This window comes from Cynocephalus volans, chromosome 10 (assembly GCF_027409185.1).
Source record: "Cynocephalus volans isolate mCynVol1 chromosome 10, mCynVol1.pri, whole genome shotgun sequence".
NCBI classification, from domain to species: Eukaryota; Metazoa; Chordata; class Mammalia; order Dermoptera; family Cynocephalidae; genus Cynocephalus; species Cynocephalus volans.
In genome coordinates this window covers 110,164,789-110,190,347 of record NC_084469.1, presented here as the reverse complement: position 1 = coordinate 110,190,347, position 25,559 = coordinate 110,164,789, and the positions used below count along the sequence as shown (strand labels likewise).

At 38.8% G+C, this 25,559-nt stretch overlaps 1 protein-coding gene across 1 annotated transcript in view; it reads left to right on the top strand.

Moving 5' to 3' along the window:
* Positions 1 to 25,559, top strand: part of LOC134387676 (ankyrin repeat domain-containing protein 26-like) — a 209,311-nt gene that overhangs the window by 139,750 nt on the left and 44,002 nt on the right. The window contains 2 exon segments of the mRNA XM_063110074.1: positions 8,814 to 8,951; positions 20,087 to 20,140. Of these exon segments, the coding sequence (XP_062966144.1) occupies positions 8,814 to 8,951; positions 20,087 to 20,140 (192 nt within the window).

The following is a 25,559-nucleotide window of genomic DNA, read 5'->3' as shown; positions in this document are numbered from 1 at the left end:
GGTCCCTGTAATGACGAGGAAGCGGGAATTGGGGGTAATGATCATCAAATCCTTGGTATTAGGATGTGTGATGAGAGCAAATGTGCAGAAGAAGTGGCTGAGGCATTTAGATACTTGATAAATGAATGCGTGTATTCTTCCTTATTGAAGCTCATGATAGCTTTTGAAAGCGAACTTCTTAATGGGGAAAGAGTGGGCTTATTACAATGTAGTGTAAAGAAACACTTTTATGCTACCTTGTCATTTTTTTCATCCATTTTTCCTATCCGTCAAAATTCTCCCGAAAAATACTTAAGTTTTCCAAGTCCCTGTTTACCTACATGAAGCAGCTTCTACAGTGTTCATTTTATGTTCAGCGTGACACACTTGAAGGTTTCGTATCATGCCAAGTGTCATATTATAACATTAAGTAATTTTCATGATCTGAGATCTTTTAAGTGTTTAATGCTGTATTACAGCAACTGTACTTATTAGAGAATTTTTAGTACATGCTCCTAAAAGATATCCTCATATTTTCAGGGGGGAATGCAAAGGACAGTGAGGTAGTTTGATGTTCGTCCCTTGTTGAAATATGCACATAAGGTAGTGTTTTGTCCATGAATGTGTTTCCTCTGGCTTTCCGTGGGTGGTTTCCAGTGTCATAGCCAGAAGAGAAGAAAATCTAAACGACCTAAAGAGCATATATGATGCTCCGTGATGAGATGTTTTGCTGTTCTATATGTGCTTTTCTTAGTTTTTAGTGTAATTGCTCTTAAAACAGGAAATTCCAGATGTTTTCTTAGAAAGTGATCAGGAAATCTTCAGGGAGCTCATTTTTGATACTAATTTTAACAGAGCAACTGTGAGACTCTTCCACAGAAGCGTGCCGGTCCTGTGTTTGGGACTGCAGATCAAAGAGGACAAAATGTGGTTAATGGACAAGTAGCAGGTAAGAACTGTATTTCATCAGCAAGTCATTTGAGGGAATGTTTGTTTAAAACATGAGTACTGCTACATCCTAGCCGCCACAGAAAATCACCTAATAAGTGCATAGAAAGGAAATAGCAGTGAAATGGTGAGAAGTTGTATGTGTCATCAGGTGTCAGCAGTATTACAAAAAGAACCTAAGTGAAGTGTATGGAGCCCAATATACTATCCATTTCTGTAGATATTTTGCTATCTTTCTTCATACTGGGAACATCATCCTGAAACTGTTTCAATCTCTGAAATTCTTTGCTATATTATTTATTTTATTGAAATCTTTAGGAGTGAGATAAACTTCTATGTTTATTTAAAATTCACAGTAACAAATGTTTCCCTTAAAGTATCTCTGCCTACATTTTACAGTTATGAAGTCTGCATTCAGATTAGGACAACAGGAACAGTTACAATCACGTCTGCATTTTGAGGTACCGTGTGTTGTTGTTATTTTAAAATACAAACGTAGAGTGACGTTAAAACAAAAGGGGCTGCTTGGACTTTACTTTCTCACATCTGCATGTACCCATGAAGAATTATTTCGTTGTTTTTGTCCACCTATGGGCCAAACAGATACATAGTACAATTCTGCTAATTTGCAGGATTAATATAATGAAGCCAGGATAGTACAGTGCAAAAAACAAAGGCTTTGAAGTCGTAAGGAATTAATCTGGATGGTGAAGTTTATCTAAAACCTAAAGAATTATTCCAGGTGAACCTATTTCCAAATGCATGAATCTATGGTGTGTGTGTGTGTGTTTGTGTGTGTGTGTGTGAGAGAGAAAGAGAGAGACAGAGAGACAGCGAGAGAGAGAGAGAGAGAGAGAGAGAGAGAGAGAGAGAGAAAGAGAAAGCCTTAGTGAAAGGTAGAGAGAATCCATTTCCACAGTAGTTGTTTTTTTTTTTACTAGAATCTTTCTCCAGCTTTTTAGTATCATCATATATAAGTTAAATAGGAAATTCGAGGCAGGAGTGTTCTGTTTACACAGGAATAAGAAAACCATGTGAATTTTAGAATACGGCTTTACGTTTCTTTCATATATTATACTACTCCTTAAAAATGCCTCCTAATTCTGTCATCATATACCATTTTACTTGTGCAATTCTTTTAAGATCAATTTTTTAAAAGGTGTCTTGATGGAGCATATGTATTTGGTACTTTAGAATGAAAATTTTCCATGAAATTTAAAAATGCGTATTATTATAATAATATTCCAGAAATCCATATTTGCATGTATTAATAGCAGAGTGTATTTTATCTTCTCGAAACAAATGTCGAGATACATAATTGAACCGTGGAAACCCATGGTTTTTTCCTCTTGTGTTCATTTTCAAAATTTCAGAGTTCTGTGTAGGTTTACAGTATTTAGTCATACCAGTTCAGTGTATTTTACAGATATTTGTCTTCTTAATGCCATGTGCTTTCCCTGAGTGAGGTCATCTTCTCCTACTCCACGTGTATTTATCCAGATAGGTCTTCTCAGTCCCGTGCGTGTATCAAATTTGATGTTTCTCAAACTGAAGACACTGTCTTTCCCTCTTTCCTGACTCTTTGTGATCTACTCTCTATCATCTGTATTCCCCATCCTCGTACATACCACTCAGCAATTGAAGTGAGACACAGAAGCATGAGAAATCCTGGACTCCAGGCCTATCCTCCTGTCACCAATGCAGTCACTCACCACGTTCTGTAGTGTCAACCTTCTTTTCAGTTTTCATATCATATTACCACAGTTCACTTTCTTGCCTACAATTTAAAGCACACTTTTCTAGTTTTGCGCCCCATCCTTACTTTCATCTGTCTTTACACTGGTGCCAGGGTGACCCTGGTCAAATATGTTCGTGATGATGTAACTCACCAGCTTACTGAGAGGGTCCCCATGACACGAGGGGACGTTCACATGTGACCAAGACACGTGTCTGTTCTGGTTTGGCTCTGACCGTCCCGTGTTCTCTGTCCATCCCGTTCCCGGTAACCGTGTTGCAGCGTTGCCACATTGGTTTGGTGCCCTCATTTGCCACCTTGTTTCATGCCTCACCCTTTTGCTCCTGCCGCCCTGCCTAGTATGCCCTTCACACGCTTCCTCTGCAATATGTTTCACAAAACACAGCCCTGTGTTTGCAGTGGGACCTGAGCTTCCCGGGAAGGCCCGACTCTTTCCTTCCTCGCCCTGTCCTGTAGTTTATTCAATTACAGAAGTAGACAGTTACATTTTTTTCTTCTTCATTTTGGTATATCTCTACCCCATGAGAATATAGGGCAGAATCTGTCTTCTATGTATATTTCCGTCTTCTCTCTGGATCGCACTTATAATTTCATAGTCACAATAAATGATTGTTGCCTTACTGACTGATTGAGTGGGTGTGAGTGCAGAAATAGAATGTTTTCTGAAGTTGTTCCTTTTTCTTTTTTCTTCCCATTAGGAGAAAGCAACAAAGCCATCAGTTGGAACAAAGGAAAACGGTATTGATATTTTTGAAAGTGCTCCATGTGAGCAAATCAATAATGACAATATGACTTCTGTTGATGGACTGTAGATAGAGAATAGTAGGAGGAAGTTAGTACATATCTGTGAAAATGTCTCTGTGCTGTACTGCGAATATGAAAAAATCTACTGAAAGTCTATAGAGCCCAATATGACAACCAGTTCTCTTGAGGTTTGGCTATGTTTCTTCATACCCCCAACTTCATCCTGAAACTGCTTCAGCATCTGAAATTCTTGCTTGCTATTGTTTTTCTGTTATTGAAGTAGTTATGAGTGGAGGTAAACGTGTCTAGTTATTTAAAAATCACAGTAATCAATGTTCTCAGTAAACTATCTCTGACTGCACCTTACAGATTTGAAGTCTGCATTACGATTAGGAAAAGAGAAAGAGGAAGAATCACCTTGGGATTCTGAGGTACTGTCGATTGTTGTTGTTGTTATTTTAAAATACAGATATTGAGTGATGTGAAAACCAGAGGAGATGCTTGGACTTTACTTTCTCACATCTTCATGTGCCCATGAAGAATTCCTTCCTTGCATTTGTCAACCTATGTGCCAAAGGTATACATAGTACAGTTCTACCAATTAGCAGGATGAATTGAATGCAGCCAAGATACTATCATGCAGAAAACTAAGGCTTCAATGTCCCAAGGAATTAATTTCGATTCTGAAATGAAGTTTATGTAAAAACTGCAGAGTTATCCCAGGTCAAACTTCTTGAAAATGCATGAATCTGTGTTATTTGTGTGTGCGTATGTGTGTGTCTATCTGTGTGTGTGTGTGTGCGTGTGCTTGTGCGTGTGTGCGAAAGTCTTAGTGAAAAGTAGAAAGAATCCTTTTCAAGGGTAGTTTTTTTACACCTGGAACCTGAAAAGATAATTCCTGGGTCTGCAAAATATTATTATTGTAGGATTGTCAGTTATAGATTGCAAGAAATATTTGAGGAGGTGACACGTGGGAAGTGGTAAGTATGTGGGGGTACAATGAGAGCAGTTTGGCTTAGTGTCGTTTTAACAGGTAGAAACCGTTTCTGAAACTAGAAGGCATCGAGTACATTCATGCAGACATGCTTGGTGTAACATGAGTAGGAACTAGTGATGATCGATTCTAAGTTGACATCTGTGGAAAGAGGCAGGAGGGGCGTGATCTCTTAGATAGAAGCGGCTGCAGCGTAGGGGTACCACGGTCATAGTTGAAGTCAGAAGACATGTTAGTAGTTTGGTTCTGTCACTTTTGGCGATGGAATCTTGGAACAAATTATTTCACCTATTTGAATGTCAGCGGCCTGATTCACAGGAATGGTATTAATATCTACTGCTTAGGTATGTGTCATGAACAAATGGGGAAAAAAATGCAAAAACACTTTTTAAATGTAAAATGTACATATGCACGTAGTAGAAAAAGGTCTCAGCGTTATTCCTTGACTTAATAAATATTGACATACCTATTAAACATGAAAGACAATAAGATGCCAGCTGTGTCAAGGAAAGGGAGACGACGTTAGAATGGGCACGTGGATGTCTAGCTTGGGCTATGTTAAGTTTCAGTCTATTATTACCAGAGATATCCTATAATAATATCGTGATTTGGCACTTGAGACCTTTCCGATGAGATTTTAAATGTTTAGACCTTGAACAAACGTCCATTAGTGAACCCCAGCTAGTTGCCAGACAGACACCGAGTATACAAGATGAGGGCTCGTGCCGTAGTGGTAGGAATAGAAAAACAAGTAAACGACAAGCAGTCACGAGTCCCTCAAAGTGCTTTTTCTAAAGAAAACAGAACGTTAGTTTGGAGAGTACTGGGGGAGTTTGTATTTGGGACGGGGACAGGAGAGGGAGTGGGATTCCGTAGACAGAGAAGATCTTTCTGAGTGTGACATTCAAGCTGCCAAGTGTGGGATGAGAAGGAGCCAGTCGTGTGCATGTTGAGGAGGAGGAGGACATACTGGACAGGGTCCAACGGGTCTCACCTGCTCATCATTTTGGTCTTCGGTCCCTGTAATGACGAGGAAGCGGGAATTGGGGGTAATGATCATCAAATCCTTGGTATTAGGATGTGTGATGAGAGCAAATGTGCAGAAGAAGTGGCTGAGGCATTTAGATACTTGATAAATGAATGCGTGTATTCTTCCTTATTGAAGCTCATGATAGCTTTTGAAAGCGAACTTCTTAATGGGGAAAGAGTGGGGTTATTAGAATGTAGTGTAAAGAAACACTTTTATGCTACCTTGTCATTTTTTTTGTCCATTTTTCCTATCTGTAAAAATTCTCCCGAAAAATACTTAAGTTTTCCAAGTCCCTGTTTACCTACATGAAGCAGCTTCTACAGTGTTCATTTTATATTCAGCGTGACACACTTGAAGGTTTCGTATCATGCCAAGTGTCATATTATAACATTAAGTAATTTTCATGATCTGAGATCTTTTAAGTGTTTAATGCTGTATTACAGCAACTGTACTTATTAGAGAAGTTTTAGTACATGCTCCTAAAAGATATCCTCATATTTTCAGGGGGGAATGCAAAGGACAGTGAGGTAGTTTGATGTTCGTCCCTTGTTGAAATATGCACATAAGGTAGTGTTTTGTCCATGAATGTGTTTCCTCTGGCTTTCCGTGGGTGGTTTCCAGTGTCATAGCCAGAAGAGAAGAAAATCTAAACGACCTAAAGAGCATATATGATGCTCCGTGATGAGATGTTTTGCTGTTCTATATGTGCTTTTCTTAGTTTTTAGTGTAATTACTCTTAAAACAGGAAATTCCAGATGTTTTCTTAGAAAGTGATCAGGAAATCTTCAGGGAGCTCATTTTTGATACTAATTTTAACAGAGCAACTGTGAGACTCTTCCACAGAAGCGTGCCGGTCCTGTGTTTGGGACTGCAGATCAAAGAGGACAAAATGTGGTTAATGGACAAGTAGCAGGTAAGAACTGTATTTCATCAGCAAGTCATTTGAGGGAATGTTTGTTTAAAACATGAGTACTGCTACATCCTAGCCGCCACAGAAAATCACCTAATAAGTGCATAGAAAGGAAATAGCAGTGAAATGGTGAGAAGTTGTATGTGTCATCAGGTGTCAGCAGTATTACAAAAAGAACCTAAGTGAAGTGTATGGAGCCCAATATACTATCCATTTCTGCAGATATTTTGCTATCTTTCTTCATACTGGGAACATCATCCTGAAACTGTTTCAATCTCTGAAATTCTTTGCTATTTTTTTTATTTTATTGAAATATTTAGGAGTGAGATAAACTTCTATGTTTATTTAAAATTCACAGTAACAAATGTTTCCCTTAAAGTATCTCTGCCTACATTTTACAGTTATGAAGTCTGCATTCAGATTAGGACAACAGGAACAGTTACAATCACGTCTGCATTTTGAGGTAACGTGTGTTGTTGTTATTTTAAAATACAAACGTAGAGTGACGTTAAAACAAAAGGGGCTGCTTGGACTTTACTTTCTCACATCTGCATGTACCCATGAAGAATTATTTCGTTGTTTTTGTCAACCTATGGGCCAAACAGATACATAGTACAATTCTGCTAATTTGCAGGATTAATATAATGAAGCCAGGATAGTACAGTGCAAAAAACAAAGGCTTTGAAGTCGTAAGGAATTAATCTGGATGGTGAAGTTTATCTAAAACCTAAAGAATTATTCCAGGTGAACCTATTTCCAAATGCATGAATCTATGGTGTGTGTGTGTGTGTTTGTGTGTGTGTGTGTGTGAGAGAAAGAGAGAGACAGAGAGAGACAGCAAGAGAGAGAGAGAGAGAGAGAGAGAGAGAGAGAAAGAGAAAGACTTAGTGAAAGGTAGAGAGAATCCATTTCCACAGTAGTTGTTTTTTTTTTTACTAGAATCTTTCTCCAACTTTTTAGTATCATCATATATAAGTTAAATAGGAAATTCGAGGCAGGAGTGTTCTGTTTACACAGGAATAAGAAAACCATGTGAATTTTAGAATACGGCTTTACGTTTCTTTCATATATTATACTACTCCTTAAAAATGCCTCCTAATTCTGTCATCATATACCATTTTACTTGTGCAATTCTTTTAAGATCAATTTTTTAAAAGGTGTCTTGATGGAGCATATGTATTTGGTACTTTAGAATGAAAATTTTCCATGAAATTTAAAAATGCGTATTATTATAATAATATTCCAGAAATCCATATTTGCATGTATTAATAGCAGAGTGTATTTTATCTTCTCGAAACAAATGTCGAGATACATAATTGAACCGTGGAAACCCATGGTTTTTTCCTCTTGTGTTCATTTTCAAAATTTCAGAGTTCTGTGTAGGTTTACAGTATTTAGTCATACCAGTTCAGTGTATTTTACAGATAGTTGTCTTCTTAATGCCATGTGCTTTCCCTGAGTGAGGTCATCCTCTCCTACTCCACGTGTATTTATCCAGATAGGTCTTCTAAGTCCCCTGCGTGTATCAAATTTGATGTTTCTCAAACTGAAGACACTGTCTTTCCCTCTTTCCTGACTCTTTGTGATCTACTCTCTATCATCTGTATTCCCCATCCTCGTACATACCACTCAGCAATTGAAGTGAGACACAGAAGCATGAGAAATCCTGGACTCCAGGCGTATCCTCCTGTCACCAATGCAGTCACTCACCACGTTCTATAGTGTCAACCTTCTTTTCAGTTTTCATATCATATTACCACAGTTCACTTTCTTGCCTACAGTTTAAGGCACACTTTTCTAGTTTTGCGCCCCATCCTTACTTTCATCTGTCTTTACACTGGTGCCAGGGTGACCCTGGTCAAATATGTTCGTGATGATGTAACTCACCAGCTTACTGAGAGGGTCCCCATGACACGAGGGGACGTTCACATGTGACCAAGACACGTGTCTGTTCTGGTTTGGCTCTGACCGTCCCGTGTTCTCTGTCCATCCCGTTCCCGGTAACCGTGTTGCAGCGTTGCCACATTGGTTTGGTGCCCTCATTTGCCACCTTGTTTCACGCCTCACCCTTTTGCTCCTGCCGCCCTGCCTATTATGCCCTTCACACCCTTCCTCTGCAATTTGTTTCACGAAACACAGCCCTGTGTTTTCAGTGGGACCTGAGCTTCCCGGGAAGGCCCGACTCTTTCCTTCCTCGCCCTGTCCTGTAGTTTATTCAATTACAGAAGTAGACAGTTACATTTTTTTCTTGTTCATTTTGGTATATCTCTACCCCATGAAAATATAGGGCAGAATCTGTCTTCTATGTATATTTCCGTCTTCTCTCTGGATCGCACTTATAATTTCATAGTCACAATAAATGATTGTTGCCTTACTGACTGATGGAGTGGGTGTGAGTGCAGAAATAGAATGTTTTCTGAAGTTGTTCCTTTTTCTTTTTTCTTCCCATTAGGAGAAAGCAACAAAGCCATCAGTTGGAACAAAGGAAAACGGTATTGATATTTTTGAAAGTGCTCCATGTGAGCAAATCAATAATGACAATATGACTTTTGTTGATGGACTGTAGATAGAGAATAGAAGGAGGAAGTTAGTACATATCTGTGAAAATGTCTCTGTGCTATACTGCGAATATGAAAAAATCTACTGAAAGTCTATAGAGCCCAATATGACAACCAGTTCTCTTGAGGTTTGGCTATGTTTCTTCATACCCCCAACTTCATCCTGAAACTGCTTCAGCATCTGAAATTCTTGCTTGCTATTGTTTTTCTGTTATTGAAGTAGTTATGAGTGGAGGTAAACGTGTCTAGTTATTTAAAAATCACAGTAATCAATGTTCTCAGTAAACTATCTCTGACTGCACTTTACAGATTTGAAGTCTGCATCACAATTACAACAAGAGGAAGAGGAAGAATCACCTTGGGATTCTGAGGTACTGTCGATTGTTGTTGTTGTTATTTTAAAATACAGATATTGAGTGATGTGAAAACCAGAGGAGATGCTTGGACTTTACTTTCTCACATCTTCATGTGCCCATGAAGAATTCCTTCCTTGCATTTGTCAACCTATGTGCCAAAGGTATACATAGTACAGTTCTACCAATTAGCAGGATGAATTGAATGCAGCCAAGATACTATCATGCAGAAAACTAAGGCTTCAATGTCCCAAGGAATTAATTTCGATTCTGAAATGAAGTTTATGTAAAAACTGCAGAGTTATCCCAGGTCAAACTTCTTGAAAATGCATGAATCTGTGTTATTTGTGTGTGCGTATGTGTGTGTCTATCTGTGTGTGTGTGTGTGCGTGTGCTTGTGCGTGTGTGCGAAAGTCTTAGTGAAAAGTAGAAAGAATCCTTTTCAAGGGTAGTTTTTTTACACCTGGAACCTGAAAAGATAATTCCTGGGTCTGCAAAATATTATTATTGTAGGATTGTCAGTTATAGATTGCAAGAAATATTTGAGGAGGTGACACGTGGGAAGTGGTAAGTATGTGGGGGTACAATGAGAGCAGTTTGGCTTAGTGTCGTTTTAACAGGTAGAAACCGTTTCTGAAACTAGAAGGCATCGAGTACATTCATGCAGACATGCTTGGTGTAACATGAGTAGGAACTAGTGATGATCGATTCTAAGTTGACATCTGTGGAAAGAGGCAGGAGGGGCGTGATCTCTTAGATAGAAGCGGCTGCAGCGTAGGGGTACCACGGTCATAGTTGAAGTCAGAAGACATGTTAGTAGTTTGGTTCTGTCACTTTTGGCGATGGAATCTTGGAACAAATTATTTCACCTATTTGAATGTCAGCGGCCTGATTCACAGGAATGGTATTAATATCTACTGCTTAGGTATGTGTCATGAACAAATGGGGAAAAAAATGCAAAAACACTTTTTAAATGTAAAATGTACATATGCACGTAGTAGAAAAAGGTCTCAGCGTTATTCCTTGACTTAATAAATATTGACATACCTATTAAACATGAAAGACAATAAGATGCCAGCTGTGTCAAGGAAAGGGAGACGACGTTAGAATGGGCACGTGGATGTCTAGCTTGGGCTATGTTAAGTTTCAGTCTATTATTACCAGAGATATCCTATAATAATATCGTGATTTGGCACTTGAGACCTTTCCGATGAGATTTTAAATGTTTAGACCTTGAACAAACGTCCATTAGTGAACCCCAGCTAGTTGCCAGACAGACACCGAGTATACAAGATGAGGGCTCGTGCCGTAGTGGTAGGAATAGAAAAACAAGTAAACGACAAGCAGTCACGAGTCCCTCAAAGTGCTTTTTCTAAAGAAAACAGAACGTTAGTTTGGAGAGTACTGGGGGAGTTTGTATTTGGGACGGGGACAGGAGAGGGAGTGGGATTCCGTAGACAGAGAAGATCTTTCTGAGTGTGACATTCAAGCTGCCAAGTGTGGGATGAGAAGGAGCCAGTCGTGTGCATGTTGAGGAGGAGGAGGACATACTGGACAGGGTCCAACGGGTCTCACCTGCTCATCATTTTGGTCTTCGGTCCCTGTAATGACGAGGAAGCGGGAATTGGGGGTAATGATCATCAAATCCTTGGTATTAGGATGTGTGATGAGAGCAAATGTGCAGAAGAAGTGGCTGAGGCATTTAGATACTTGATAAATGAATGCGTGTATTCTTCCTTATTGAAGCTCATGATAGCTTTTGAAAGCGAACTTCTTAATGGGGAAAGAGTGGGGTTATTAGAATGTAGTGTAAAGAAACACTTTTATGCTACCTTGTCATTTTTTTTGTCCATTTTTCCTATCTGTAAAAATTCTCCCGAAAAATACTTAAGTTTTCCAAGTCCCTGTTTACCTACATGAAGCAGCTTCTACAGTGTTCATTTTATATTCAGCGTGACACACTTGAAGGTTTCGTATCATGCCAAGTGTCATATTATAACATTAAGTAATTTTCATGATCTGAGATCTTTTAAGTGTTTAATGCTGTATTACAGCAACTGTACTTATTAGAGAAGTTTTAGTACATGCTCCTAAAAGATATCCTCATATTTTCAGGGGGGAATGCAAAGGACAGTGAGGTAGTTTGATGTTCGTCCCTTGTTGAAATATGCACATAAGGTAGTGTTTTGTCCATGAATGTGTTTCCTCTGGCTTTCCGTGGGTGGTTTCCAGTGTCATAGCCAGAAGAGAAGAAAATCTAAACGACCTAAAGAGCATATATGATGCTCCGTGATGAGATGTTTTGCTGTTCTATATGTGCTTTTCTTAGTTTTTAGTGTAATTACTCTTAAAACAGGAAATTCCAGATGTTTTCTTAGAAAGTGATCAGGAAATCTTCAGGGAGCTCATTTTTGATACTAATTTTAACAGAGCAACTGTGAGACTCTTCCACAGAAGCGTGCCGGTCCTGTGTTTGGGACTGCAGATCAAAGAGGACAAAATGTGGTTAATGGACAAGTAGCAGGTAAGAACTGTATTTCATCAGCAAGTCATTTGAGGGAATGTTTGTTTAAAACATGAGTACTGCTACATCCTAGCCGCCACAGAAAATCACCTAATAAGTGCATAGAAAGGAAATAGCAGTGAAATGGTGAGAAGTTGTATGTGTCATCAGGTGTCAGCAGTATTACAAAAAGAACCTAAGTGAAGTGTATGGAGCCCAATATACTATCCATTTCTGCAGATATTTTGCTATCTTTCTTCATACTGGGAACATCATCCTGAAACTGTTTCAATCTCTGAAATTCTTTGCTATTTTTTTTATTTTATTGAAATATTTAGGAGTGAGATAAACTTCTATGTTTATTTAAAATTCACAGTAACAAATGTTTCCCTTAAAGTATCTCTGCCTACATTTTACAGTTATGAAGTCTGCATTCAGATTAGGACAACAGGAACAGTTACAATCACGTCTGCATTTTGAGGTAACGTGTGTTGTTGTTATTTTAAAATACAAACGTAGAGTGACGTTAAAACAAAAGGGGCTGCTTGGACTTTACTTTCTCACATCTGCATGTACCCATGAAGAATTATTTCGTTGTTTTTGTCAACCTATGGGCCAAACAGATACATAGTACAATTCTGCTAATTTGCAGGATTAATATAATGAAGCCAGGATAGTACAGTGCAAAAAACAAAGGCTTTGAAGTCGTAAGGAATTAATCTGGATGGTGAAGTTTATCTAAAACCTAAAGAATTATTCCAGGTGAACCTATTTCCAAATGCATGAATCTATGGTGTGTGTGTGTGTGTTTGTGTGTGTGTGTGTGTGAGAGAAAGAGAGAGACAGAGAGAGACAGCAAGAGAGAGAGAGAGAGAGAGAGAGAGAGAGAGAGAGAAAGAGAAAGACTTAGTGAAAGGTAGAGAGAATCCATTTCCACAGTAGTTGTTTTTTTTTTTACTAGAATCTTTCTCCAACTTTTTAGTATCATCATATATAAGTTAAATAGGAAATTCGAGGCAGGAGTGTTCTGTTTACACAGGAATAAGAAAACCATGTGAATTTTAGAATACGGCTTTACGTTTCTTTCATATATTATACTACTCCTTAAAAATGCCTCCTAATTCTGTCATCATATACCATTTTACTTGTGCAATTCTTTTAAGATCAATTTTTTAAAAGGTGTCTTGATGGAGCATATGTATTTGGTACTTTAGAATGAAAATTTTCCATGAAATTTAAAAATGCGTATTATTATAATAATATTCCAGAAATCCATATTTGCATGTATTAATAGCAGAGTGTATTTTATCTTCTCGAAACAAATGTCGAGATACATAATTGAACCGTGGAAACCCATGGTTTTTTCCTCTTGTGTTCATTTTCAAAATTTCAGAGTTCTGTGTAGGTTTACAGTATTTAGTCATACCAGTTCAGTGTATTTTACAGATAGTTGTCTTCTTAATGCCATGTGCTTTCCCTGAGTGAGGTCATCCTCTCCTACTCCACGTGTATTTATCCAGATAGGTCTTCTAAGTCCCCTGCGTGTATCAAATTTGATGTTTCTCAAACTGAAGACACTGTCTTTCCCTCTTTCCTGACTCTTTGTGATCTACTCTCTATCATCTGTATTCCCCATCCTCGTACATACCACTCAGCAATTGAAGTGAGACACAGAAGCATGAGAAATCCTGGACTCCAGGCGTATCCTCCTGTCACCAATGCAGTCACTCACCACGTTCTATAGTGTCAACCTTCTTTTCAGTTTTCATATCATATTACCACAGTTCACTTTCTTGCCTACAGTTTAAGGCACACTTTTCTAGTTTTGCGCCCCATCCTTACTTTCATCTGTCTTTACACTGGTGCCAGGGTGACCCTGGTCAAATATGTTCGTGATGATGTAACTCACCAGCTTACTGAGAGGGTCCCCATGACACGAGGGGACGTTCACATGTGACCAAGACACGTGTCTGTTCTGGTTTGGCTCTGACCGTCCCGTGTTCTCTGTCCATCCCGTTCCCGGTAACCGTGTTGCAGCGTTGCCACATTGGTTTGGTGCCCTCATTTGCCACCTTGTTTCACGCCTCACCCTTTTGCTCCTGCCGCCCTGCCTATTATGCCCTTCACACCCTTCCTCTGCAATTTGTTTCACGAAACACAGCCCTGTGTTTTCAGTGGGACCTGAGCTTCCCGGGAAGGCCCGACTCTTTCCTTCCTCGCCCTGTCCTGTAGTTTATTCAATTACAGAAGTAGACAGTTACATTTTTTTCTTCTTCATTTTGGTATATCTCTACCCCATGAAAATATAGGGCAGAATCTGTCTTCTATGTATATTTCCGTCTTCTCTCTGGATCGCACTTATAATTTCATAGTCACAATAAATGATTGTTGCCTTACTGACTGATGGAGTGGGTGTGAGTGCAGAAATAGAATGTTTTCTGAAGTTGTTCCTTTTTCTTTTTTCTTCCCATTAGGAGAAAGCAACAAAGCCATCAGTTGGAACAAAGGAAAACGGTATTGATATTTTTGAAAGTGCTCCATGTGAGCAAATCAATAATGACAATATGACTTTTGTTGATGGACTGTAGATAGAGAATAGAAGGAGGAAGTTAGTACATATCTGTGAAAATGTCTCTGTGCTATACTGCGAATATGAAAAAATCTACTGAAAGTCTATAGAGCCCAATATGACAACCAGTTCTCTTGAGGTTTGGCTATGTTTCTTCATACCCCCAACTTCATCCTGAAACTGCTTCAGCATCTGAAATTCTTGCTTGCTATTGTTTTTCTGTTATTGAAGTAGTTATGAGTGGAGGTAAACGTGTCTAGTTATTTAAAAATCACAGTAATCAATGTTCTCAGTAAACTATCTCTGACTGCACTTTACAGATTTGAAGTCTGCATCACAATTACAACAAGAGGAAGAGGAAGAATCACCTTGGGATTCTGAGGTACTGTCGATTGTTGTTGTTGTTATTTTAAAATACAGATATTGAGTGATGTGAAAACCAGAGGAGATGCTTGGACTTTACTTTCTCACATCTTCATGTGCCCATGAAGAATTCCTTCCTTGCATTTGTCAACCTATGTGCCAAAGGTATACATAGTACAGTTCTACCAATTAGCAGGATGAATTGAATGCAGCCAAGATACTATCATGCAGAAAACTAAGGCTTCAATGTCCCAAGGAATTAATTTCGATTCTGAAATGAAGTTTATGTAAAAACTGCAGAGTTATCCCAGGTCAAACTTCTTGAAAATGCATGAATCTGTGTTATTTGTGTGTGCGTATGTGTGTGTCTATCTGTGTGTGTGTGTGTGCGTGTGCTTGTGCGTGTGTGCGAAAGTCTTAGTGAAAAGTAGAAAGAATCCATTTCAAGGGTAGTTTTTTTACACCTGGAACCTGAAAAGATAATTCCTGGGTCTGCAAAATATTATTATTGTAGGATTGTCAGTTATAGATTGCAAGAAATATTTGAGGAGGTGACACGTGGGAAGTGGTAAGTATGTGGGGGTACAATGAGAGCAGTTTGGCTTAGTGTCGTTTTAACAGGTAGAAACCGTTTCTGAAACTAGAAGGCATCGAGTACATTCATGCAGACATGCTTGGTGTAACATGAGTAGGAACTAGTGATGATCGATTCTAAGTTGACATCTGTGGAAAGAGGCAGGAGGGGCGTGATCTCTTAGATAGAAGCGGCTGCAGCGTAGGGGTACCACGGTCATAGTTGAAGTCAGAAGACATGTTAGTAGTTTGGTTCTGTCACTTTTGGCGATGGAATCTTGGAACAAATTATTTCACCTATTTGAATGTCAGCGGCCTGATTCACAGGAATGGTATTAATATCTACTGCTTAGGTATGTGTCATGAACAAATGGGGAAAAAAATGCAAAAACACTTTTTAAATGTAAAATGTACATATGCACGTAGTAGAAAAAGGTCTCAGCGTTATTCCTTGACTTAATAAATATTGACATACCTATTAAACATGAAAGACAATAAGATGCCAGCTGTGTCAAGGAAAGGGAGACGACGTTAGAATGGGCACGTGGATGTCTAGCTTGGGCTATGTTAAGTTTCAGTCTATTATTACCAGAGATATCCTATAATAATATCGTGATTTGGCACTTGAGACCTTTCCGATGAGATTTTAAATGTTTAGACCTTGAACAAACGTCCATTAGTGAACCCCAGCTAGTTGCCAGACAGACACCGAGTATACAAGATGAGGGCTCGTGCTGTAGTGGTAGGAATAGAAAAACAAGTAAACGACAAGCAGTCACGAGTCCCTCAAAGTGCTTTTTCTAAAGAAAACAGAACGTTAGTTTGGAGAGTACTGGGGGAGTTTGTATTTGGGACGGGGACAGGAGAGGGAGTGCGATTCCGTAGACAGAGAAGATCTTTCTGAGTGTGACATTCAAGCTGCCAAGTGTGGGATGAGAAGGAGCCAGTCGTGTGCATGTTGAGGAGGAGGAGGACATACTGGACAGGGTCCAACGGGTCTCACCTGCTCATCAGTTTGGTCTTCGGTCCCTGTAATGACGAGGAAGCGGGAATTGGGGGTAATGATCATCAAATCCTTGGTATTAGGATGTGTGATGAGAGCAAATGTGCAGAAGAAGTGGCTGAGGCATTTAGATACTTGATAAATGAATGCGTGTATTCTTCCTTATTGAAGCTCATGATAGCTTTTGAAAGCGAACTTCTTAATGGGGAAAGAGTGGGCTTATTAGAATGTAGTGTAAAGAAACACTTTTATGCTACCTTGTCATTTTTTTCATCCATTTTTCCTATCCGTCAAAATTCTCCCGAAAAATACTTAAGTTTTCCAAGTCCCTGTTTACCTACATGAAGCAGCTTCTACAGTGTTCATTTTATATTCAGCGTGACACACTTGAAGGTTTCGTATCATGCCAAGTGTCATATTATAACATTAAGTAATTTTCATGATCTGAGATCTTTTAAGTGTTTAATGCTGTATTACAGCAACTGTACTTATTAGAGAATTTTTAGTACATGCTCCTAAAAGATATCCTCATATTTTCAGGGGGGAATGCAAAGGACAGTGAGGTAGTTTGATGTTCGTCCCTTGTTGAAATATGCACATAAGGTAGTGTTTTGTCCATGAATGTGTTTCCTCTGGCTTTCCGTGGGTGGTTTCCAGTGTCATAGCCAGAAGAGAAGAAAATCTAAACGACCTAAAGAGCATATATGATGCCTTGTGATGAGATGTTTTGCTGTTCTATATGTGCTTTTCTTAGTTGTTAGTGTAATTGCTCTTAAAACAGGAAATTCCAGATGTTTTCTTAGAAAGTGATCAGGAAATCTTCAGGGAGCTCATTTTTGATACTAATTTTAACAGAGCAACTGTGAGACTCTTCCACAGAAGCGTGCCGGTCCTGTGTTTGGGACTGCAGATCAAAGAGGACAAAATGTGGTTAATGGACAAGTAGCAGGTAAGAACTGTATTTCATCAGCAAGTCATTTGAGGGAATGTTTGTTTAAAACATGAGTACTGCTACATCCTAGCCGCCACAGAAAATCACCTAATAAGTGCATAGAAAGGAAATAGCAGTGAAATGGTGAGAAGTTGTATGTGTCATCAGGTGTCAGCAGTATTACAAAAAGAACCTAAGTGAAGTGTATGGAGCCCAATATACTATCCATTTCTGTAGATATTTTGCTATCTTTCTTCATACTGGGAACATCATCCTGAAACTGTTTCAATCTCTGAAATTCTTTGCTATTTTTTTTATTTTATTGAAATATTTAGGAGTGAGATAAACTTCTATGTTTATTTAAAATTCACAGTAACAAATGTTTCCCTTAAAGTATCTCTGCCTACATTTTACAGTTATGAAGTCTGCATTCAGATTAGGACAACAGGAACAGTTACAATCACGTCTGCATTTTGAGGTACCGTGTGTTGTTGTTGTTGTCGTTGTTATTTTAAAATACAAACGTAGAGTGACGTTAAAACAAAAGGGGCTGCTTGGACTTTACTTTCTCACATCTGCATGTACCCATGAAGAATTATTTCGTTGTTTTTGTCAACCTATGGGCCAAACAGATACATAGTACAATTCTGCTAATTTGCAGGATTAATATAATGAAGCCAGGATAGTACAGTGCAAAAAACAAAGGCTTTGAAGTCGTAAGGAATTAATCTGGATGGTGAAGTTTATCTAAAACCTAAAGAATTATTCCAGGTGAACCTATTTCCAAATGCATGAATCTATGTTGTGTGTGTGTGTGTGTGTGTGTGTGTGTGTTTGTGAGAGAGAGCAAGAGAGACAGAGAGAGAGAGAGAAAGAGAAAGCCTTAGTGAAAGGTAGAGAGAATCCATTCCACAGTAGTTGTTTGTTTTTTTTACTCGAATCTTTCTCCAACTTTTTAGAATCATCATATATAAGTTAAATAGGAAATTCGAGGCAGGAGTGTTCTGTTTACACAGGAATTAGAAAACCATGTGAATTTTAGAATACGGCTTTACTTTTCTTTCATATATTATACTACTCCTTAAAAATGCCTCCTAATTCTGTCATCATATACCATTTTACTTGTGCAATTCTTTTAAGATCAATTTTTTAAAAGGTGTCTTGATGGAGCATATGTATTTGGTACTTTAGAATGAAAATTTTCCATGAAATTTAAAAATGCGTATTATTATAATAATATTCCAGAAATCCATATTTGCATGTATTAATAGGAGAGTGTATTTTATCTTCTTGAAACAAATGTCGAGATACATAATTGAACCGTGGAAACCCATGGTTTTTTCCTCTTGTGTTCCTTTTCAAAATTTCAGAGTTCTGTGCAGGCTTACAGTATTTGGTCATACCAGTTCAGTGTATTTTACAGATATTTGTCTTCTTAATGCCATGTGCTTTCCCTGAGTGAGGTCATCTTCTCCTACTCCACGTGTATTTATCCAGATAGGTCTTCTCAGTCCCCTGCGTGTATCAAATTTGATGTTTCTCAAACTGAAGACACTGTCTTTCCCTCTTTCCTGACTCTTTGTGATCTACTCTATCATCTGTATTCCCCATCCTCGTACGTACCACTCAGCAATTGAAGTGAGACACAAAAGCATGAGAAATCCTGGACTCCAGGCGTATCCTCCTGTCACCAATGCAGTCACTCACCACGTTCTGTAGTGTCAACCTTCTTTTCAGTTTTCATATCATATTACCACAGTTCACTTTCTTGCCTACAGTTTAAAGCACACTTTTCTAGTTTTGCGCCCCATCCTTACTTTCATCTGTCTTTACACTGGTGCCAGGGTGACCCTGGTCAAATATGTTCGTGATGATGTAACTCACCAGCTTACTGAGAGGGTCCCCATGACACGAGGGGACGTTCACATGTGACCAAGACACGTGTCTGTTCTGGTTTGGCTCTGACCGTCCCGTGTTCTCTGTCCATCCCGTTCCCGGTAACCGTGTTGCAGCGTTGCCACATTGGTTTGGTGCCCTCATTTGCCACCTTGTTTCATGCCTCACCCTTTTGCTCTTGCCGCCCTGCCTAGTGTGCCGTTCACACCCTTCCTCTGCAATTTGTTTCACAAAACACAGCCCTGTGTTTGCAGTGGGACCTGAGCTTCCCGGGAAGGCCCGACACTTTTCTTCCTCACCCTGTCCTGTAGTTGATTCAATTACAGAAGTAGACAGTTACATTTTTTCTTCTTCATTTTGGTATATCTCTACCCCATGAAAATATAGGGCAGAATTTGTCTTCTATGTATATTTCCGTCTTCTCTCTGGATCGCACTTATAATTTCATAGTCACAATAAATGATTGTTGCCTTACTGACTGATTGAGTGGGTGTGAGTGCAGAAATAGAATGTTTTCTGAAGTTGTTCCTTTTTCTTTTTTCTTCCCATTAGGAGAAAGCAACGAAGCCATCAGTTGGAAGAAAGAAATATGGTATTGATATTTTTGAAAGTGCTCCATGTGAGCAAATCAATAATGACAATATGACTTCTGTTGATGGAGTGTAGATAGAGAATATTAGGAGGAAGTTAGTACATATCTGTGAAAATGTCCCTCTGCTATACTGCGAATATGAAAAAATCTACTGAAAGTCTATAGAGCCCAATATGACAACCAGTTCTCTTGAGGTTTGGCTATGTTTCTTCATACCCCCAACTTCATCCTGAAACTGCTTCAGCATCTGAAATTCTTGCTTGCTATTGTTTTTTCTGTTATTGAAGTAGTTATGAGTGGAGGTAAACGTGTCTAGTTATTTAAAAATCACAGTAATCAATGTTCTCAGTAAACTATCTCTGACTGCACTTTACAGATTTGAAGTCTGCATTACGATTAGGAAAAAAGAAAGAGGAAGAATCACCTTGGGATTCTGAGGTACTGTCGATTGTTGTTGTTATTTTAAAATACAGATATTGAGTGATGTGAAAACCAGAGGAGATGCTTGGACTTTACTTTCTCACATCTTCATGTGCCCATGAAGAATTCCTTCCTTGCATTTGTCAACCTATGTGCCAAAGGTATACATAGTACAGTTCTACCAATTAGCAGGATGAATTGAATGCAGCCAAGATACTATCATGCAGAAAACTAAGGCTTCAAAGTCCCAAGGAATGCACTTCGATTCTGAAATGAAGTTTATGTAAAAACTGCAGAGTTATCCCAGGTCAAACTTCTTGAAAATGCATGAATCTGTGTTATTTGTGTGTGCGTATGTGTGTGTCTATCTGTGTGTGTGCGTGTGCGTGTGCTTGTGCGTGTGTGTGAAAGTCTTAGTGAAAAGTAGAAAGAATCCATTTCAAGGGTAGTTTTTTTACACCTGGAACCTGAAAAGATAATTCCTGGGTCTGCAAAATATTATTATTGTAGGATTGTCAGTTATAGATTGCAAGAAATATTTGAGGAGGTGACACGTGGGAAGTGGTAAGTATGTGGGGGTACAATGAGAGCAGTTTGGCTTAGTGTCGTTTTAATAGGTAGAAACCGTTTCTGAAACTAGAAGGCATCGAGTACATTCATGCAGACATGCTTGGTGTAACATGAGTAGGAACTAGTGATGATCGATTCTAAGTTGACATCTGTGGAAAGAGGCAGGAGGGGCGTGATCTCTTAGATAGAAGCAGCTGCAGCGTAGGGGTACCACGGTCATAGTTGAAGTCAGAAGACATGCTAGTAGTTTGGTTCTGTCACTTATAGCGATGGAATCTTGGAACAAATTATTTCACCTATTTGAATGTCAGCGGCCTTATTCACAGGAATGGTATTAATATCTACTGCTTAGGTATGTGTCATGAACAAATGGGGAAAAAAATGCAAAAACACTTTTTAAATGTAAAATGTACATATGCACGTAGTAGAAAAAGGTCTCAGCGTTATTCCTTGACTTAATAAATATTGACATACCTATTAAACATGAAAGACAATAAGATGCCAGCTGTGTCAAGGAAAGGGAGACGACGTTAGAATGGGCACGTGGATGTCTAGCTTGGGCTATGTTAAGTTTCAGTCTATTATTACCAGAGATATCCTATAATAATATCGTGATTTGGCACTTGAGACCTTTCCGATGAGATTTTAAATGTTTAGACCTTGAACAAACGTCCATTAGTGAACCCCAGCTAGTTGCCAGACAGACACCGAGTATACAAGATGAGGGCTCGTGCTGTAGTGGTAGGAATAGAAAAACAAGTAAACGACAAGCAGTCACGAGTCCCTCAAAGTGCTTTTTCTAAAGAAAACAGAACGTTAGTTTGGAGAGTACTGGGGGAGTTTGTATTTGGGACGGGGACAGGAGAGGGAGTGGGATTCCGTAGACAGAGAAGATCTTTCTGAGTGTGACATTCAAGCTGCCAAGTGTGGGATGAGAAGGAGCCAGTCGTGTGCATGTTGAGGAGGAGGAGGACATACTGGACAGGGTCCAACGGGTCTCACCTGCTCATCATTTTGGTCTTCGGTCCCTGTAATGACGAGGAAGCGGGAATTGGGGGTAATGATCATCAAATCCTTGGTATTAGGATGTGTGGTGAGAGCAAATGTGCAGAAGAAGTGGCTGAGGCATTTAGATACTTGATAAATGAATGCGTGTATTCTTCCTTATTGAAGCTCATGATAGCTTTTGAAAGCGAACTTCTTAATGGGGAAAGAGTGGGCTTATTAGAATGTAGTGTAAAGAAACACTTTTATGCTACCTTGTCATTTTTTTCATCCATTTTTCCTATCCGTCAAAATTCTCCCGAAAAATACTTAAGTTTTCCAAGTCCCTGTTTACCTACATGAAGCAGCTTCTACAGTGTTCATTTTATATTCAGCGTGACACACTTGAAGGTTTCGTATCATGCCAAGTGTCATATTATAACATTAAGTAATTTTCATGATCTGAGATCTTTTAAGTGTTTAATGCTGTATTACAGCAACTGTACTTATTAGAGAATTTTTAGTACATGCTCCTAAAAGATATCCTCATATTTTCAGGGGGGAATGCAAAGGACAGTGAGGTAGTTTGATGTTCGTCCCTTGTTGAAATATGCACATAAGGTAGTGTTTTGTCCATGAATGTGTTTCCTCTGGCTTTCCGTGGGTGGTTTCCAGTGTCATAGCCAGAAGAGAAGAAAATCTAAACGACCTAAAGAGCATATATGATGCCTTGTGATGAGATGTTTTGCTGTTCTATATGTGCTTTTCTTAGTTGTTAGTGTAATTGCTCTTAAAACAGGAAATTCCAGATGTTTTCTTAGAAAGTGATCAGGAAATCTTCAGGGAGCTCATTTTTGATACTAATTTTAACAGAGCAACTGTGAGACTCTTCCACAGAAGCGTGCCGGTCCTGTGTTTGGGACTGCAGATCAAAGAGGACAAAATGTGGTTAATGGACAAGTAGCAGGTAAGAACTGTATTTCATCAGCAAGTCATTTGAGGGAATGTTTGTTTAAAACATGAGTACTGCTACATCCTAGCCGCCACAGAAAATCACCTAATAAGTGCATAGAAAGGAAATAGCAGTGAAATGGTGAGAAGTTGTATGTGTCATCAGGTGTCAGCAGTATTACAAAAAGAACCTAAGTGAAGTGTATGGAGCCCAATATACTATCCATTTCTGTAGATATTTTGCTATCTTTCTTCATACTGGGAACATCATCCTGAAACTGTTTCAATCTCTGAAATTCTTTGCTATTTTTTTTATTTTATTGAAATCTTTAGGAGTGAGATAAACTTCTATGTTTATTTAAAATTCACAGTAACAAATGTTTCCCTTAAAGTATCTCTGCCTACATTTTACAGTTATGAAGTCTGCATTCAGATTAGGACAACAGGAACAGTTACAATCACGTCTGCATTTTGAGGTACCGTGTGTTGTTGTTGTTGTCGTTGTTATTTTAAAATACAAACGTAGAGTGACGTTAAAACAAAAGGGGCTGCTTGGACTTTACTTTCTCACATCTGCATGTACCCATGAAGAATTATTTCGTTGTTTTTGTCAACCTATGGGCCAAACAGATACATAGTACAATTCTGCTAATTTGCAGGATTAATATAATGAAGCCAGGATAGTACAGTGCAAAAAACAAAGGCTTTGAAGTCGTAAGGAATTAATCTGGATGGTGAAGTTTATCTAAAACCTAAAGAATTATTCCAGGTGAACCTATTTCCAAATGCATGAATCTATGTTGTGTGTGTGTGTGTGTGTGTGTGTGTGTGTTTGTGAGAGAGAGCAAGAGAGACAGAGAGAGAGAGAGAAAGAGAAAGCCTTAGTGAAAGGTAGAGAGAATCCATTCCACAGTAGTTGTTTGTTTTTTTTACTCGAATCTTTCTCCAACTTTTTAGAATCATCATATATAAGTTAAATAGGAAATTCGAGGCAGGAGTGTTCTGTTTACACAGGAATTAGAAAACCATGTGAATTTTAGAATACGGCTTTACTTTTCTTTCATATATTATACTACTCCTTAAAAATGCCTCCTAATTCTGTCATCATATACCATTTTACTTGTGCAATTCTTTTAAGATCAATTTTTTAAAAGGTGTCTTGATGGAGCATATGTATTTGGTACTTTAGAATGAAAATTTTCCATGAAATTTAAAAATGCGTATTATTATAATAATATTCCAGAAATCCATATTTGCATGTATTAATAGGAGAGTGTATTTTATCTTCTTGAAACAAATGTCGAGATACATAATTGAACCGTGGAAACCCATGGTTTTTTCCTCTTGTGTTCCTTTTCAAAATTTCAGAGTTCTGTGCAGGCTTACAGTATTTGGTCATACCAGTTCAGTGTATTTTACAGATATTTGTCTTCTTAATGCCATGTGCTTTCCCTGAGTGAGGTCATCTTCTCCTACTCCACGTGTATTTATCCAGATAGGTCTTCTCAGTCCCCTGCGTGTATCAAATTTGATGTTTCTCAAACTGAAGACACTGTCTTTCCCTCTTTCCTGACTCTTTGTGATCTACTCTATCATCTGTATTCCCCATCCTCGTACGTACCACTCAGCAATTGAAGTGAGACACAAAAGCATGAGAAATCCTGGACTCCAGGCGTATCCTCCTGTCACCAATGCAGTCACTCACCACGTTCTGTAGTGTCAACCTTCTTTTCAGTTTTCATATCATATTACCACAGTTCACTTTCTTGCCTACAGTTTAAAGCACACTTTTCTAGTTTTGCGCCCCATCCTTACTTTCATCTGTCTTTACACTGGTGCCAGGGTGACCCTGGTCAAATATGTTCGTGATGATGTAACTCACCAGCTTACTGAGAGGGTCCCCATGACACGAGGGGACGTTCACATGTGACCAAGACACGTGTCTGTTCTGGTTTGGCTCTGACCGTCCCGTGTTCTCTGTCCATCCCGTTCCCGGTAACCGTGTTGCAGCGTTGCCACATTGGTTTGGTGCCCTCATTTGCCACCTTGTTTCATGCCTCACCCTTTTGCTCTTGCCGCCCTGCCTAGTGTGCCGTTCACACCCTTCCTCTGCAATTTGTTTCACAAAACACAGCCCTGTGTTTGCAGTGGGACCTGAGCTTCCCGGGAAGGCCCGACACTTTTCTTCCTCACCCTGTCCTGTAGTTGATTCAATTACAGAAGTAGACAGTTACATTTTTTCTTCTTCATTTTGGTATATCTCTACCCCATGAAAATATAGGGCAGAATTTGTCTTCTATGTATATTTCCGTCTTCTCTCTGGATCGCACTTATAATTTCATAGTCACAATAAATGATTGTTGCCTTACTGACTGATTGAGTGGGTGTGAGTGCAGAAATAGAATGTTTTCTGAAGTTGTTCCTTTTTCTTTTTTCTTCCCATTAGGAGAAAGCAACGAAGCCATCAGTTGGAAGAAAGAAATATGGTATTGATATTTTTGAAAGTGCTCCATGTGAGCAAATCAATAATGACAATATGACTTCTGTTGATGGAGTGTAGATAGAGAATATTAGGAGGAAGTTAGTACATATCTGTGAAAATGTCCCTCTGCTATACTGCGAATATGAAAAAATCTACTGAAAGTCTATAGAGCCCAATATGACAACCAGTTCTCTTGAGGTTTGGCTATGTTTCTTCATACCCCCAACTTCATCCTGAAACTGCTTCAGCATCTGAAATTCTTGCTTGCTATTGTTTTTTCTGTTATTGAAGTAGTTATGAGTGGAGGTAAACGTGTCTAGTTATTTAAAAATCACAGTAATCAATGTTCTCAGTAAACTATCTCTGACTGCACTTTACAGATTTGAAGTCTGCATTACGATTAGGAAAAAAGAAAGAGGAAGAATCACCTTGGGATTCTGAGGTACTGTC